At 59.2% G+C, this 18,536-nt stretch overlaps 1 protein-coding gene across 1 annotated transcript; it reads right to left on the bottom strand.

The window, feature by feature from the left end:
- Window positions 1-2,084: 2,084 nt before the first annotated feature.
- PLBD2 (phospholipase B domain containing 2) lies at window positions 2,085-18,047 on the bottom strand. Its single transcript, XM_029058651.1, has 12 exons — window positions 17,788-18,047; window positions 12,073-12,166; window positions 11,802-11,960; window positions 10,877-10,977; window positions 10,127-10,347; window positions 9,821-9,918; window positions 5,270-5,430; window positions 4,975-5,070; window positions 4,568-4,639; window positions 4,202-4,354; window positions 2,629-2,788; window positions 2,085-2,378 (listed from the first exon to the last, which is right to left on the bottom strand). Exons 1-12 carry the CDS (start codon window positions 18,024-18,026, stop codon window positions 2,211-2,213), a joined length of 1,722 nt encoding a protein of 573 aa, XP_028914484.1. The 5' UTR covers window positions 18,027-18,047; the 3' UTR covers window positions 2,085-2,210.
- Window positions 18,048-18,536: the final 489 nt, after the last annotated feature.

The following is an 18,536-nucleotide window of genomic DNA, read 5'->3' as shown; positions in this document are numbered from 1 at the left end:
CTAATAATGAGGGTGTTTGTTAAGCGCTTTCTATGTGCCAAGCACTGTTCTAAGCGCTGGGGGAGATGAAGGGTAATCAGGTCGTCCCACGTGGGGCTCAAAGGCCCTCAATCAGCTCTCCCCCACCCACCATATCTTGCAGATCTACTACAGCCCAGTCTGCACACGACTCTCGTAACGCCAGTCTACTCGCTACGCTTCTTTGGCTAACCCAATACCAATCCTCGCCCGCGTCCTCCCTCCTGCCCGGAACTCCCTCCCCCTTCACATCTGACAGACCACCGCTCTTATCTCATCTAGGCTTCTCCTCCAAGAAGCCTTCCTAACTTCCTTCTCCCCACTCCTTTCCCTCCCTATTGCGTTACCTAAGCACTCGAGTCCATATCCCCTAAACCCTAGGGACTCGGTCCACCCACAACGGCATTTCTGTACACTTACATTCCACCGTCTCCTCTAAACGTTATTTATTTTAAAAGCTGACTCCCCTCAAGACTGTGAGCTCCTTGAGGGCAGGCATCATGTCTACTGTTCTCTCCCAAGCTCCCCGGATAGCGTTGTGCACCCAGCAAGCATTCAATAGATATCATTCTTTGGTTACTAATCCGGCACTTACTTGATAGAGAGTTCACAGCTGAACAGTTGGATGTTTCCCCCATTAGAGTAGAAACTCCCTGTGGGCACAGATCTCGACGCTTTCTCGCTTTGCACGAGTTTAGTCCAGTACCCTGCCCCCAGCGGGTGCTCTGTACAAACCACCACTGCCCCTATTGCCATACCTTCCTCTCCCTCCCCATCTCTGTTCCTTCTTCCTCTTTTCCATCTTCTCCACCCTGTCCCCAAGTCTCAGCCCACCAGACCACGCTGCTCCGGAGAGGGAGGGCAGCGGCCTGATTCCCCTCCCGCCTCCCGCCCAAATATCCCCGCACACAGGCACTTTGGCAAGTGATCGGGGCCTGCCCAGCTGGACCCCGGGGCTGAGGACGAGGCAGGACTCGGTGCGGCCCCCGAGGAGAACGAGGCACGGCTGGTGTGAAGCCTCTTTAATCCATCACATCCGGTCCGGCGCAGTGCTCCGGACAGGGGGCAGTCACCCAGGGGGTGGCGTGAGGGTGCCCACGCCCAGACCTCAGGGACGGGTGGCCCTGCCTTCCGACCGTCAATCGGCTTTACCCCACAGTCGGAGGGGCCCGGGACAGTCCTAGAGCCGGCCCAGGACAGCTCTCCCCACCGAGGCAGGCCGTCATGACCCCCTGACCAAGTGGGACCGGGCAGGGTCAAGGGGTGCGGGCCAGCGTGGAGGAGGGCTGGAAGCCGGGTCCTCCAGGCTGGGCCGGGAGGCCAGAGACCACCACACCCACCCTGGCCCACGAGTCCAGTCCGGCCACAGCCTGAGCCCTTCCGACCACAGGAGTTGGGGTGGAGGGTCTCACTTCGCCAGGGGCACCGGGCCAAGCTGCCCTGGGGAAAAGAGGCTTATGGGAGCGGGGGGCGGCTTTCTCTTGAATTCTGGAGCGGGGGAGGGGAGAAACCGGAGAACGGGGCCGGGTACGGGGCGGCCCGCGGCTTCAACGGCTCCTCGGGGCCGGGTGGAAGGCAGTCAGGCTGTGGTCGGTCCCCACCGGACGGGGCTGGGGTCATGAGAGGAGGCGGGTGGTCAATGAGGCTAAGCTTCTTTGGAAAAGCAATTAAGTGGCCAGAACACGCCCTCCACCGGGCATTTCTGGGGCCCAGAAGGCAAAGTGATTGCAGAGTGCCCCGGGGGGGTGGGGGGGCGGAGGGGGAACAATCCCCCGAGGTCCTCATGGGGACGGGGAAGGAATCAATGCAGGGCAGGTTCCCTAGTCCCAGCCCAAGGGTCAGGGAGCTCAGGCCTGGAGGAGGGAAGGAAAGTTCAGATCCGGACGGGAAGGGAAGAAGAGCTCGGGCCCAGCAGATGGACAGGAAAGCTCGGGCCCGGAGGAAGGAGAGGGAAGAAGAGCTCGGCCCCCGAGGACAGGGAGGAGAGCTCAGTCCCAGTGGATGAGGAGGGAAGGGGAGCTCCGTCCCGGCAGTCGAGGAGGGAAGGAGAGCTCAGATCCAAAGAAAGGGGAGGGGAGGAGACTTCAAGTCCCAGTAGATGGGGTGGGAAGGAGAGCGCGGTACCAACGGAGAGGGAAGGAAATCTCAGTCCCAGCACACGGGGCCAGGGGTCAGGAGGCGCAGGCGGCCCCTCAGTCCCAGCGGACGTGGACGGGGGAGAAGCGCCACAGGTCGGGGTGGCCCATGTGGACAAGCCCTTTGAAGGGGGACGAACTCCACCGGAAGGCAGGAACCTGGTCCCAAGTGGGGCCGCTGGCGGCGACGAAGCGAAAGTCCTTGGCGAGCTGGGACGACGTCACCTGGAAGGGTGGCGGGGGGAGGGTCCTGATCCCCGGCCCCGCCCCAGCCGGAACCCCACGACCTCCACCTCCGCCCACACCCCAGCACCAGCCGGGCCCCCGACCTCCACCTGCCCTCGGAGTCGGCCCGCCCAGCCGCCCCGGCCCAAAACTGGGGGGTCAGAGCCCACGCCTCCCAGCTGGCTCCCGCCCTGAGCCCAGAACCGGGGTCGGAGCTCACACCACCTGGCTGCCCCCCACCAGGACTCACCTTCACGTCGATGCCGCCGTGGACCCGCTGCCGGCAGCGCCCCGAAAGGATAGGTACCGTTGCGGGGTTCAGGTCTGAGCGGGCTGAGATGCGTTCTCGGCATTCTGAGGGGGGTCGCAGGTTGGCATCGTGACAGCGGTCTTGCTCAAAGTTGTTGAACCTGTGGGGGAGGCGGGGCGACAAACGGAGGACCGAAGGTCAGGGTCAGGAGTTGGATGGGCGGAGGGATGGAGACTCCCTCTGATCCTCCTCCTTCCCCTCGGCACCGGGCTCATTTGTATATATATATTTTTGTGACCCTATTTATTTTGTTAATGAGGTGTCCATCCCTTGATTCTGTTTATCGTGATTAGTGGTCTTGTTTTTGTCCGTCTCCCCCGATCAGACGGCGAGCCCGTCGTCGGGCAGGGACTGTCGCTATCTGTTGGCCGAATTGTTCCAGTTCCAAGCGCTATCAGTACCAGTGCTTTTGCACCATAGTGAGCCCCGCTCAATAAATACGTAGCATGAATGAATGATATGAATGAAAAAGCGGGGGCTAAGCCATGGGGAAGGGGGTTGGCGGCGGGGGAGGGCCCTTCTCAAGTGGACAGATTCGGAGGAGATGCGTTGAGGGCGAACCCCGGGCAGAGGGGGCTGGGGCAGCCAGGAACACCCGGGTCAGAGCCCATAACAAGAAGCGGGATCCAGGCCGGCCTCTTCTTTTCTGGTCCCCAAGCGCCCCTCCTCTCATCACATTTGCACAGGACAGGTGGTGGGAGCGGATGGTGCTGAAACGGGATAAGGGGGAACCAGTCGCAGCCGCAGAGAGCCAACAGCAGGGAGACTCAGTGTGAGGGGATCTCTTCGGACTCACTCGGTAGTTCTGGGGACTGGCCGGGGGCCTGGGGGAAATGAGGCTGAGTTCATTCATTCATTCATTCATTCATTCATTCAATAGCATTTATTGAGCGCTCACTATGCGCAGAGCACTGGACGAAGCGCTTGGAATGAACAAGTGGGCAACAGATAGAGACGGTCCCTGCCGTCTGACGGGCTTACGGTCCGATCGGGGGAGAGGGGCAGACGAGAACGATGGCGATAAATAGAGTCGAGGGGAAGAACATCTGCCGGGGAATGATGCCTTCGCTCCCACAGCTGGAAACGCGGGGAAGCGGGCTTCCCTGCGTTTAGATTAGCCAGAATCTAAGGGAGAGACCCCTCCGCCGCCTCCCGGCCCCGCCCCTCCCCGGCCTGCACCTCATGAACCGGACGACGGACTCCGGGTCCCGCCCCGGACCCGCCCCCAGCCCCGTCCCCGCCTCAGGAGAAGCAGCGAGGCCCAGTGGAAAAAGCACAGGCTTGGGAGTCGGAGGAACTAGGTTCTAATCCCAGCTCCACCACTCGTCTGCCGTGGGCAGGTCACTTCACTTCTCTAAGCCTCAGTTACTTCAGCTGTAAAATGGGGGTTATGACCGTGAGCCCCCTATGGGCCAGGGACCGGTTCTGACCCCATTAGCTTGTATCTCTCCCAGCTCTTAATACGGTCCCACGCACATAGTGGGCACTTAACGAAGACTACGATTATCATTACCTCATGAGCCGGACCATGGACTCCAGGTCCCGCACCAGGGACTGGTTCCGCTGGAAGATGAGGGCACGGGGGGTCCGGCCGTAGGAGAACCAGTCCCCGTAGCGCTCCACCAGTGCCGGCAACCCGCTGGCGTTGAACACGGTCTCGAAGGACCTGGAGCGGGGCGGCAGGGGGCACGGATGCAGGATGCCCCCGCCCCGTCCGTCCGTCCGCCCGCCCGAACGGCCCCCACCGCCCGGTCTTCCGCATCCGCTTCCGGGGCCAGGGCGGGGAGAGACCTCAAGGGCCAACGCGGGGTCACCAGAGGGCGGCGGGGGCCGAGGCCGGTGGCCGGGGAGGGGGGAGAGGGGGAGATGCTATCCTCACGGTAGGTTGTAACTGGCCCAGTAGCCTTTCCGGTACAGCTCGTCGGTCTTGTCGGCCATCACCACCAAGCCCCTGCGGGGAGGAGGGGGGCTGTCGGCCACAAGGCCCCCTTTTTCCCATTCCCACCCCTGTGCCTCCCGGTCCCCCTTCAGGGGACTGGGGGGTAGAGATAACCAAACTCAGGAAGCGGACACGGCTGCCCCGCCCAGGCCCCCGGGACTCACGGGACCCGCTGCGGCGTGGTCAACATCCGGGCCCCGGGTGCGGCCGCCCCCGTGTCCCCCTTCCTCCCCGCCCCCAGCCTCTCAGACTCCCAGGCCCTGCTCCGGGATGGTCAGCACCCTGGCCGGCCCACCACCCATCCCCCCTCCACACGCCCCCGCCCCCCCAAAACCACCAGGACTCACGGGATCTGCTCCAGGACGGTCAGCACCCCGGCCGGGGGCACGGTGGCTCCCGGCGAGAAGGCGCGGTAGTCCACGATCATCCACTGGTTGTTGTATCTGCACGGACCCCGCACAGACCCCCCGCCTCAGGGACCCGAGGCGGGGGGCCCCGAGGGCCCGGCCGCGGGGGGACGATTTGTTCCCCGCCACCCCGGAGGGGGCAGGGCGGCGCGGGGACGGCCAAGGCCATTTGGACAGGTCGAGGGAGGCAACGGGCGGGCAGCAGGGCGGGGGAGGGTGGGAGAAGGGTGCTCACGTGCCGCTGTTGAACCTCTTGAACACGTCGGCCCACGTGGCCCCATCGGTGGCCAGCCTGTTGGCCACGATGTTCCGCAGCCACTCCAGGACGCTGTCCTGGGGGTGCACGTACTTCCACAGGGCAGCATTGCTGTTCCCGATTGTGGTCTCCAGGGCCACCTGCACGGACGCGGCGAGGGATGGACACACGCGCGCACGAGTGATGCGACCGACTGACACACACGCACATTATCAGCTGTGAGCCCGCTGTTGGGCAGGGACTGTCTCTATCTGTTGTCGAATTGTACATTCCAAGCATTTAGTACAGCGCTCTGCCCCTAGTAAGCGCTCGATACATACAACTGAATTGAATGGATGAATGACAGATCCGTGCTAGTCCTTAGGGGAGGGTTGGACGGTCTGTGCTGGGTCCCTGGGAGAGAGTCAGGAATGGAAAGGGGAGAATCAGGGGTGTGGAACGGTCCATTCGTTCCGTCGTATTTATTGAGCTCTCACTGTGTGCAGAGCACTGTACCAAGCACTCGGGAAAATACAACACAACAATAAACAGACACATTCCCTGCCTGCAATGAGCTTTATATTAGCATCTGGAGGGGGAGACAGATGCTAATATAAATAAAATATACATGCTGAGAGAAGTCAGGGATCATAACAGTAATAATGATGGCATTTGTTAAGCGCTTACTATGTGCGAAGCACTGTTCTAAGCACTGGGGGGATACAAGGTGATCAGGTTGTCCCACGAGGGGCTCACAGTCTTCATCCCCATTTTCCAGATGAGGTAACTGAGGCACAGAGAAGTGAAATGACTTGCCCCAAGTCACACAGCTGACAAGTGGCGGGGCCGGGATTCGAACCCACGACCTCTGAGTCCCAGGCCCTTGCTCTTTCCAGGTCAGGGGTGTTGGATGGGATGGTCTGTGCCGGGTCAGTGGGGGAAGAGTCAGGAGGAGGGTGGCGGAGGCCGGGCTGTGGGATGGGATGGTCTGTGCTGGGTCACTAACACATGGCTCAGTGGGAAGAGCCCGGGCTTGGGAGTCAGAGGTCATGGGTTCGAATCCCGACTCTGCCACTTGTCCGCTGTGTGACCGTGGGTAAGTCACTTAACTTCTCTGCGCCTCAGTGACCTCATCTGTAAAATGGGGATTAAGACTGTGAGCTCCAAGTGGGACAACCTGATTCCCCTATGTCTACCCCCAGCACTTAGAACAGTGCTCCGCACATAGTAAGCGCTTAACGGATACCAACATTATTATTATTATTATTAGAAGGAAGAGTCAGGGATGGAGAGAAGGGAGTTTTCTATTGAGTGTAAATATAATTTATTTATATTAACGCCTGTCTCCCCTCCTCTAGACTGTTGGCTCGTTGTGGGCAGGGCAAGTGCCTTATTGTAGTATTGTACTCTCCCAAGGGCTCAGTACAGTGCTCTGCACACAGTAAGCGCTCGCTAAATGCGACCGAACGAATGAATGGAAGAATGAGTGCACAGCACGGTCCCGAGCTGTCGGGAAACAGCACAGCTCACCATCTCATGACAGGGCCGGCAGGGACAGGGCGAGGCAGCCCACGGGGTCCCCGGCTCTTCTGTAAATTCTCTGGCCCCTGACGAAACCACACTGGCCACGGGACCAAGATCTGAGCAGGGCCAGAGGCCCCCGAGCCACAGGAAAGGGTGTGGGACACCCAAGGAGGAAGGGGGGGGGGGGAGGTTTGTGCAATGAGCCAGCACCCCCGGGAGGGGCCTGGGGTGACCGTTATGGCTCTGGAAGAGAACCCAGGAGCCCCAGCGGGGACAGGGACCGTGTCCCCGGCACGCTGGAGTGCCAAACGGCCCCCGAGCCCAGGGGCTGGAGTTCGGCCCGGGCTGAAAATAACGATAATAACTATAATTACGGTATTTCTAAAGTGCTTACTCTGTGCCTAGCACTGTAGCAAGTGCCGAGGTGGACACGGGTTAATCGAGTTGGACACGGTCCCGGTCCCACGTGGCCTCCCAGACCCGATCCCCAGCTTCCAGATGAGGTAACTAAGGCCCAGAGAAGTAGTTACTCGCCCAAGGTCACGCAGCAGACGAGTGGCAGGGCCAGGATCAGAAGCCACGACCTCTGGCCCCCGAGCCCGCGCTCCTGCCGCCGGGCCACGCCGCCCTCGACGGCCACCACTTGCCCCGCGGGCGAGGCGGGGGCACTGAAGCGGGACAGTCCTCCCCGAGCGGAGGACAGGAGGCCGAAGGACGCCTCGCAGCCACGACAGACTCCGACGGCACCGGTCCGACCGCGGTGGGACCGAGTCAGCCTCCTCGACGGCCTCCCTACCTCCGGCCTCTCCCGGCTCCCATCTCCCAGCCGCTCCCTCGATCATCTCCCCGAAGACTGGCCCGGTGCACTCGCTTCCCCCTCCCTCTCTCCCTACCCCTCTCTCCTTCCCTCTTTTTTTAAAATGGTATCTGTTAAGCGCTTACTCTGTACCGGACACGGTGCTAAGCACTGGGGTCGATACAAGCCAATCAGGTTGGACGCAGTCCCCGTCCCACGTGGGGGGTCACGGTCTTAATCCGGCCGTGGGTCTGCCACGTGACTGTGGGCAGATCACTCCGCTGGGCCTCAGTTACCTCATCTGTAAAATGGGTATTGAGACCGTCGGCCCCCAGTGGGAAAGGGATCGGGTCCAACCCGACTTGCTTGTATCCACCCCGGCGCTTAGTACAGTGCCCGGCGACAAAGTGAGCGCTTAACAAGTGCCTTAATAATAATACTAAAATATCATAATTATATTGTGATGTATTATTAATGTATTCTATATCATATATCACACGCATGTATAACAATGTTATATTATATATTACATCTGTTATTATATTATCATATTATATATTATTAGTAGTAGTAACAACTTGCATTTTCCAGATGAGGCATCCGAGGCCCAGAGAAGCCAAGTGACTTCCCCACGGTCGGAGAAGACCCGGGGCGGAGCCGGGATCAGAGCCCAAGTCTTTCCGGCTCCCAGGCTCATGCTCTCTATCTACCGGGCCACACTGCTTCTCTTCTCTCCTCGAGACACTCCACCAGCTCCCCGGGCCCCTCGACATCAAACTAAAACTCCTCCCCGTCGTGCCCCAGCTTCTCCACCATCTGGCCCCACCTGCTCTCTCCTCCCGCTCTTCGGTCCTCCCAAGCCAACTTTCCGGCCATCTCCCCTCGCCTACCTCTGTCACCTCGCTCACACTCTTCCTTTGGCCTGGAACTCCCTCCCTCCCTCCCTTCCCGTCTCAGAGAGGACCCCCCCCCCCCCCAGCTCTCCCCACCATCAAATCCTGCCTGAAAGCCCACCTCCTCCCATCAGTCTTCAATCTTTCAATGGCATTTAGCGCGGTCTGGTGGAAAGAGCCTGGGCTTCGGAGTCAGATGTCGTGGGTTCCGATCCCGGCTCCGCTTATCGGCTGTGTGACTCTGGACGCGTCACTTCACTTCTCTGTGCCTCAGTTACCCCATCTGTAAAATGGGGATGAAGACTGTGAGCCCCACGTGGGACGACCTGATCACCTTGTATCTACCTCAGCCCTTAGAACGGTGCTTGGCACATAGCAAGCGCTTTATCAAATACCATCATTACATATTGAGCACCTGTTGTGTGCAAAGCACTGGACTAAGTGCTTGGGAGAGTAGCGGTTGGCACTTCCCCTGCCCAAAAAGAGCTTACAGTCTAGCCTTCCTCAATTCATCTCCTAGCATCCCGGAGGACGGGGAACGTGTCTACTCACTCTGTTACATTTTACTCTCCATGCGCTTAGGACGGTGCTCTGCACCCAGTAATTGCTCAATATATACAATTTGATAGGTTGATCCTAAACCCAATCATCCCCACAACCAACTCCAGCTCTTATGTACCTACTCACCCTCAGGACTTGGAGCTATAATAATGATGATGATGATGATGATGATGGCCTTGGTTAAGCGCTTACTATATGCAGAGCACTGTTCTAAGGGCTGGGGTAGATCCCAGGTCATCAGGTTGCCCCATGTGGGGCTCACAGTCTTCACCCCCTTTTACAGATGAGGGAACTGAGGCCTAGAGAGGTGAAGTGACTTGCCCAAAGCCACCCAGCTGACGAGTGGCGGAGCTGGGATTTGAACCCACAACCTCTGACCGACTTCCAAGCCCGGGAGTCAGCAATGTTTATTCTCCTCAAGAGCAATTACTTATCTTCCTGCCCCCGTTGGGAAATATTTTGAAGTCTGTCTCCCCGTTTGAGTAGAAGCTCTCTGTGAGCTGAGAAGCTGTCACTTGCTTATTTTGCATTTCCGGACCATTTAGGACAGTCTACTGTCTGCAGAGGGCACTCAGGAAACGCCACTACTGCTGCTCTCCCACTGCAGCTCTGTCTCAACTCGGCACCCCCGGGCCAAGGGGGATTTTAGCTGAAACCTAGGCCCAAACCCTTCGGTCTCCCCGGGGCTGGGAGCTGAGGGAGGGGAGAAGAGGGTGACGGGAGGAGAAAAAGATGACGGCACGCGGGGAGCCGCGAGGGGGGCGAATCTAGACTCACCAAGCCACTGCTCAGGATGTAGAAGTCATCGGAGGAAAAGATGGTCCCGGGGTAAGAGGAGAAGGCCTGTTCGTGGCCCGGGACCAGTGGGGACCCCTCTGGGGAGGGCAGACGGAGCGGGTCACCCAAGCCTCCCACCCCCCGAACCTGCCCACCGTCCGGGGAACCTGGAAACTTCCTTCCGGATCAGCCATACCCCCTTCGCCATCCCCCACCCCCCTCCCGCCCCCCTCCCACTCCCCCTCAGCTCCCACCTCCTCCGCTGGCCGGTGCCCGTCCCCTCCCTCTCCCTCCGACGGGCCCCACCTCGGGCCCCGGTCCGGAAGCGCAGCGAGTACTTCTTGAGGATCCGCAGCATGTTCTGGTAGGAGCTCCAGGTGTCGTGGGCCACCAGGAGCTCCCCGTTGCCGGGCAGCAGTTTGACCAGAGCCGAGCAGGAGCCCGTGCCCAGGTCCCGCTTCCGGCTGCCCCGGCTCCGGTTCAGTGCTGGCTCCAGGTCCTCCAGGTCTCCCGACAGCTGGAATAGGCTTCGGTGGGGCGAGGGGAGGGGAGACGGGATCAGATGGAGAGGCATCCGGGTTGCCCCCTTTCCGACTGGGCGGGGAAGACACGGGCGGCCCCGCCTCGGGCCGCGTCCGGCACCTCGCCCCTCCGCCAACCCCTCGGCCGCCGAACGGACCCGAGGGAGAAAACGTCGGCCCAGGGCGGACTGGAGAGGGCCGAGGACCGGGCATCCCGACGCTCCCGGACCCCGCCGTCCCGAAGGAACCGGTAGTGGACGGGCCCCCTCCCGTGCTGGGCCCGGGGAAGCGGGCGGGAGGCCCCGAGCTCCCCTCCGGCCACCACCACGTCAGAGGACCCTGTGGCCGCAACCTGGTCTACCCTCCGCCCCGAGCCCCGACCGTGTGGACCGTCCTCCTCGGGTACCAGTTCCCAAGCCCACGGGATGGGCTGCGGGAAGGGAGCCGGCCCCCCGCCCCTCTGACCGGCCCCGACGCCCTCTCCCAGCAGGGCCGGGGCCAGACCGGGCCAGGCCCCGGGAGGTCGCTGACTTACAGGAACCCGAAGGGGTTGATGGCCAATCTCCCGGTGGGAAAAGATACTCGTCCCTCGTAGCTGTCCTCCAATCCCTTCAGCTGCAGCAGGGTGAGGTGAACCTGGGGGAGTCGGGACGGGCGGACCCTCTGCTGGTCGGGAGGCCGTTCCCGGCCCCTCGCCCTCCACGATGGACAGACCCCCCCCCGCCCCCACGCCGGTCAGGGAGACCGCCCCACCCAGCGCCGCACCCAGCTGATCCAAAGGAGGCTGTCCCCAGGCCTCCCTTCCCACCACCCTGGTCCTCATCAATATTAATGGTATTTGTTAAGCCCTGACCATGTGCCAGGCACCGTACTAAGCGCTGGCGTGGATACAAGCAGATCAGGTCGCTTGCATCCACCCTTCCTTCCCCCCTCGGGCCCGCGGCTGGCTCCGGGGAGGAGCTTGGCGTGGGGACATTCACGACAAGGGACTGTAAGCTCGTTGCGGGCAGGGACCGTTTCCGTTTACTGCTATATTGTAATGATAATAATGTTGGTATTTGTTAAGCGCTTACTGCGTGCACAGCACCGTTTTAAGCGCTGGGGGAGATACAGGGTAATCGCGTTGTCCCACGTGGGGCTCACAGCTAATCCCCATTTGACAAAGGAGGGAACTGAGGCCCAGAGAAGTGAAGTGCCTTGCCCACAGTCACACAGCTGACATGTGGCGGAGCCGGGATTCGAACGCATGACCTCTGGCTCCCAAGCCCGGGCTCTTTCCACTGAGCCACACTGCTTCTCTATTGTACTCTCCCAAGCAGTCAGGACAGTGTTCTGCATACCATAAGGGGAAGGGGAAGAGGGAGACAAGTCGCCTCAGTTTGCCCCGTGGCCGGGGCCAGGCAGGCCCGCTCGCCCGGGTTCAGGTCGGACGGGCCGGCGGCCAGCGGGAGCCCGCTCACCTGGTGCCAGTATTCTGGATCTTCGCCCGACTCCATCCGCTCCTGCATCCAGGCCAGGTTGGCCTCCACGTAGCCCTTGAGTTTCTCGCAGTACTCGGTCTCGTACTTGAAGGGGCCACAGTAGTCCACCGCGGTGTTCATCCAGTGCATGTAGATGAGCTGGGAAGGGGAGGAGGCGAGCCGGGGCTCGGCGGGGAGGCCGGCGGCCCCCGGCCCCCCGCGGTCCGGCCCCCACCTCTCCGCCGGCCGCCGCGCCGCCGGCCGCCCTTACCTCCTGCGTCACCGCGGCCTCCGCGACACCCGCGGCGTAGGCCTGGAGGCTGTCGTTGTACCGGCCGCTGGTGCCCAGCTCCAGGAAGGCCCACCTGGGGTCCACGCGGGGGTGAGAGAGGGGGAGCGCGCGGTCAGGACCCGCCGCCGTGACAACCCGGCCCGGGAGAGCCCCCCAGGACCGGACCCGCCCGCCACGGACCCCAGAGGGTCGGCCTCAGCCCCCTCGGGCACCGCCCTCACCCTGCCCCCCGCCCGGAAGCCCAAGGTGGGCGGAGGCCGCCCCTTTCCTCCCCCGGGGGGGGATCGGCCCCCGGGGGTCCCGAGCACCGGACCGTTGGGCGGAGGGTCGGGAGCGGGCGGGGACGGATCCGGGGACGCGGAGAGAAGCAGCGCGGCTCAGCGGGGAGAGCCCGGGCTTGGGAGTCGGAGGTCGTGGGTTCGAATCCCGCCTCCGCCACCTGGCAACTGGGTGACTTTGGGCCAGTCACTTCACTTCTCTGGGCCTCCGTGACCTCATCTGGAAAATGGGGATGAAGACTGGGAGCCCCAAGTGGGACAACAAGTGGGAATGACTTGCTCATTCCAAGCGCTCAGTACAGTGCTCTGCACATAGTAAGCGCTCAATAAATACTACTGAATGAACCTGATGACAGCCCAGGGCTGGGAGCTGAGGGAGGGGAGAAGAGGGTGATGGGAGGAGAAAAAGACGATGGCACGCGGGGAGCCGAAAGGGGGGCTTCCCCAGCGCTTAGAACGGTGCTCGGCACACAGTGGGCGCTTAACAAATACCGACGTCATTATTACTGGGCCTCCAGAGGGAAGCAGCTGCAGTAATAAAAACGGTATTTATGAAGCGCTTCCTACGTGCCATATGCGTACGAGATAATCGGATCGGACAAAGTCCCTGCCCCAAACAGAGATGATAACGACAACATGAATAACTACGATATCTGTGAAGCACAATAATATTAATAATGGTGGTATCTGTTAAGCGCTTACTAGGTGCAAAGCACTGTTCTAAGCGCTCGGGAGGATACAAGGTAATCAGGTTGTCCCACGTGGGGCTCACAGTTTTAATCCCCATTTTGCAGACGAGGGAACTGAGGGTGCGACAAGCACTGTACTAAGCGCTGAGGTGGATACAAGACAATCAGGTGAGAGACAGTCCCTGTCCCACAGGGGACTCCCTGTCTAAAGGGGAGGGAGAACAGGTATTACATCCCCGTTTTACAAATGAGGAGACTGAGGCCCAGAGAAAATGACTGACTTGCCCAAGGTCACACAGAAAACAAGTGGCAGATCCAGGATTAGAACCCAGATCTCACGATTACTACTCTATTAGAGATGACAGGCTAAGAGGGAAGAAAGGCTGGCATCTAATCCCCACTTGACACAGGGGAGAAACCGGGGCACCAAGGGATTAAGTAACTTGCCCAGGGCCACGCAGCGGGGCGGGGCACGGTCGGGACTCGAACTCGGGTCTTCTGACGCCCGGCCCCCTGCTTCTTTCCACTAGGTCACGGAGAGCCAGGGAATGGAAAGGGGGAGAGTCGGGGGGGCTGGAGAGTCAGGAGGGCAGGTGTCCAGGAGGGTGACCGGCAACAACTTCCTCGAAGCCTCCCAGAGCTACCATTAGTATTACCAGTTTGAGCGACTGTGGTATTTGCTAAGCGCCTACTACGTGCCAGGCACGGTACGAAGCGCTAGAGTGGGGACAGGCAAATCGGGGTGGAAACCGTCCCCCGTCCCCCGTGGCGCTCACGGTCTTAATCCCCCTTTATCAGGTGAGGTAACTGAGGCGCAGAGAACCGGAGTGACTTGCCCAAGGCCACACAGCAGACAAGGGGTGGAGGCGGAATTGGCATCTAGGACCTAGAGAAGCAGGGCGGCTCAGGGGAAGGAGCCCCGGGCTCGGGAGTCAGAGGTCGTGGGTTCTGATCCCGGCTCTGCCGCTTGCCGGCTGGGTGACCTCGGGCAGGTCGCTTCACTTCTCTGGGCCTCAGTGAGCTCAGCCGGAAAATGGGGATGAAGACTGGGAGCCCCACGGGGGACCGCCTGATCGCCCTGTATCCTTTCCGGCGCTTAGAAGGGCGCTTTGCACATAGTAAGCGCCTGACGAGTGCCATCACCATTATTATTAATAAATACAACTGATTGATCGCCCCTTGAAAGCTCCTGGACTCTTCATCCACCTCTCACCCAACTAATGGGGACCCTCTCTCGCTCCTGCTTGCAGAGAGACACCCCCAGAGGTGCTTCGGTGGGGGCCGGAGTTCTTTCCGGACCGGCAACCGGGGTGTCCCCGTTGGCCCCGGGGGCAACACGAGCTTTTACAACCATCCACCTCTTGGTCAGTCAATCAATCAATCAATCAATCAGCGACAGTGACCTCGGACAAGCCTCTAGGCCCCGGTGACCGGACCCGGATTCGAACCCAGCTCCTCTGACTCCCAGGTCTGCGCCTTCTTCATCAGGCCCCGCCGCAACCCGTGCCTGCCCTGGGGCTTAGCACGGTACCTTTTTTAAATTTTTTTTTTAATAGTATTTAAGTGCTTACTAGGTGCCAGGCACTAGTCTAACCGATGGGGTGGATACAAGGTAATCGGGTGGGGCACAGTCCATGTCCCACTTGAGGCTCACGGTCTTAATCCCCATTTTACAGATGAGGTAACTGAGGCCCGGAGAAGTGACTTGCACGAGATCACACAGCAGACAAGTGGCGGGACCAGAATCAGAACCCGGGTCCTTCTGACTCCCAGGGTCGGGCTCTACCCACTTGGCCACGCTGCTTCTAATAATGTTGGTATCTGTTAAGCGCTTACTCTGTGCAGAGCACTGTTCTAAGCGCTGGGGGAGATCCAGGGTCATCAGGTTGTCTCCCGTGGGGCTCACGGTCCTCATCCCCATTTTACAGATGAGGGAACTGAGGCCCAGAGAAGCAGCGTGGCGCAGTGGAAAGAGCCCGGGTTTTGGAGTCAGGGCTCATGAGTTCGAATCCCAGCTCCGCCACTTGTCAGCTGTGTGACTGTGGGCGAGTCACTTAACTTCTCTGTGCCTCAGTTCCCTCATCTGTAAAATGGGGATGAAGACTGTGAGCCCCACGTGGGACAACCTGATTCCCCTGTTTACCCCAGCGCTTAGAACAGTGCTCTGCACATAGTAAACGCTTAACAAATACCAACATTATTATTATTATTAAGTTTAGTTCTAGGCACAAGCACCAACTAAAAAAATCATAATTATTAAGAAGGTGGCCATCACTTAACCTCGCAACCAAGGGGCTGGGCGAGGAGGAGAGGGGGCAAGGGTGGGGATAATAATAATAACAATAATGTTGGTATTTGTTAAGCGCTTACTCTGTGCAGAGCACTGTTCTAAGCCCTGGGGGAGATCCAGGGTCATCAGATTGTCCCATGCGAGGCTCACAGTTAATCCCCATTTTCCAGATGAGGTCACTGAGGCCCAGAGAAGTGATGTGCCCCCAGTCACCCGGCTGACAAGTGGCAGGGCTGGGATTTGAACCCACGCCCTCTGCCTCCCAAGCCCGGGCTCTTTCCACTGAGCCACGCTGCTTCTCTAATAATAATAACGTTGATATCTGTTAAGCGCTTCCTATGTACAGAGCACTGTTCTAAGCGCTGGGGGAGATACGGGGTCATCAGGTTGTCTCCCGTGGGGCTCCCAGTCTTCATCCCCATTTTCCAGATGAGGGAACTGAGGCCCAGAGAAGTGAAGTGACTTGCCCACAGTCACCCAGCTGATGGGTGACGGAGCCGGGATTTGAACCCACGCCCTCTGACTTCCGAGCCTGGGCTCTTTCTGCTGAGCTGCGCCGCTTCTCTTAACAAGGACCATACTAACAATAAAAATTGTGGATATTATCATGATTATAACAATAAAATTACTATATTATTATTAATAATAATGACGACGACGATGGTGGTGATTACTGTGATGAAGATTACCATCCCGCCCTGGTCCCCTTGACTACTATAATAATATAATTATTAATACGATGACGGTGGTACCGATTGTCGTGATGAAGATTACCGTCCCGTCCGTCCTCCGGCCCCCTCGATTATTCTAACACTCTAATTATTAATTAGTAATGATGATGACGGGGGTGCCGATTATCGAGATGATGATTTCCGTCCCGTCCGTCCCCTGGTCCCCTCGATTATTCTAACACTCTAATTATTAATTAGTAATGATGATGACGGGGGTGCCGATTATCGAGATGATGATTTCCGTCCCGTCCGTCCCCTGGTCCCCTCGATTATTCTAACACTCTAATTATTAATTAGTAATGATGATGACGGGGGTGCCGATTATCGAGATGATGATTTCCGTCCCGTCCGTCCCCTGGTCCCCTCGATTATTCTAACACTCTAATTATTAATTAGTAATGCTGATGACGGGGGTGCCGATTATCGTGATGATGATTTCCGTCCCGTCCGTCCCCTGGTCCCCTCGATTATTCTAACACTCTAATTATTAATTAGTAATGATGACGGTGGTGACGATTATCGCGATGCAGGTTACCGTCCCGTCCCCCTCGATTATTATAACAATATAATTATTAATGATGAATGACGATGACGGTGGTGATGATTATCGTTCTGAAGATTACCGTCCCGTCCGTCCCCCGGCCCTCTTGATTATTACAACACCACGATTATTAATTACTAATGACGACGACGGTGGTGATGATCACTGCGATGAAAGTTACGTCCTGTCCGTCCCCCGGTCCCCTTGATTATTATACTATAATTATTCATGATTAATGATGACGGTGGCGGTGATCATTATCGTGATGAAGATTACCGTCCCGTCCCCCGATCCCCTTATTACGACACTCTAATTATTAATTAATGACGGTGGGGCTGATGATGGTGATGAAGATTACCGTCCCGTCCCCCGATCCCCTTGATGATGACGACACTCTAATTATTAATTACTAATGATTAGTCCCCGATTAGACCGTAAGCCCGTCAAACGGCAGGGACCGTCCCTATCTGTTGCCGACTTGTTCATCCCAAGCGCTTAGTACAGTGCTCTGCACATAGGAAGCGCTCAATAAATACTATAAATAAATACTATTGAATAATGACGGTGGGGCTGATGATCGTGAAGAAGATTACCGTCCCGTCCCCCGATCCCCTTGATGATGACGACACTCTAATTATTAATTATTAATGACGGCGGGGCTGATGATGGTGAAGATTACCATCCCGTCCCCCGATCCCCTTGATGATGACGACACTCTAATTATTAATTACTAATGACGGTGGGGCTGATGATGGTGAAGAAGATTACCGTCCCGTCCCCCGATCCCCTTGATGATGACGACACTCTAATTATTAATTATTAATGACGGCGGGGCTGATGATGGTGATGAAGATTACCGTCCCGTTCCCCGATCCCCTTGATGATGACGACACTCTAATTATTAATTATTAATGACGGCGGGGCTGATGATGGTGAAGATTACCATCCCGTCCCCCGATCCCCTTGATGATGACGACACTCTAATTATTAATTATTAATGACGGCGGGGGCTGATGATGGTGATGATGATTACCGTCCCGTCCGTCCCCCGGTCCCCTTGATGATCACAACACTCTAATTATGGAGGAGGAGGAGGAGGAGGAGGAGGGGGCTGACGCAGAAGACCGCGGCCCGGCCCGTCCCGTCCCGTCCCCCCCGCGCTGACCCGGTGCGGGCGATGTCGTGGGTGAAGTTGGCCCAGGCGACGGCGCCGGGGACCCGTCCGTCCACCACGCTCATCCGTCCTGAAGCGGGGTCCAGAAGCACCGAGCTGCTGCGGCGGGGAGGAGGAGGAGGAGGAGGAGGAGCGGCGGCGGGGCGGCCCGGCGGGAGCGGGACCAGGGCGGCGGCGACGACGACGACGAAGAGGCCCCGGCGGCGGCACAGTCCCTCACGCGCCGCCATCTTGCCTCCCGCCCGCCAAGACACGCACCGGCACGTGACCCGCCGGGGGGGGCGGGGCCGAGGGGCCGGCGGCCAATAGGGAGCCGAGGAGCCGAGGGGGCGGGGTCGCTAGGGAGGGGGGTAGGCGCGGTGGGCGGGGCGAGGGTGGAGAAGGGCCAATAGGGAGTCGAGGAGTCGAGTGGGCGGGGCCGCTAGGGGGGTAGGCGCGGTGGGCGGGGCTGAAGGTGGAGAAGGGCCAATAGGGAGTCGAGGAGTCGAGTGGGCGGGGTCGCTAGGGAGGGGGTAGGCGCGGTGGGCGGGGCGAGGGTGGAGAAGGGCCAATAGGGAGTCGAGGAGCCGAGTGGGCGGGGCCGCTAGGGGGGTAGGCGCGGTGGGCGGGGCGAGGGTGGAGAAGGGCCAATAGGGAGTCGAGGAACCGAGTGGGCGGGACCTCTAGGGAGGAGATAGGCGTAGTGGGCGGGGCGAAGGTGGGGCCGGGGAGGGGCGGGGCGAAGGTGGAGGCCGGCCAAT

Source organism: Ornithorhynchus anatinus, chromosome 2 (assembly GCF_004115215.2).
Source record: "Ornithorhynchus anatinus isolate Pmale09 chromosome 2, mOrnAna1.pri.v4, whole genome shotgun sequence".
Taxonomy (NCBI): Eukaryota; Metazoa; Chordata; class Mammalia; order Monotremata; family Ornithorhynchidae; genus Ornithorhynchus; species Ornithorhynchus anatinus.
This window is presented reverse-complemented; position numbering and strand designations above follow the sequence as displayed.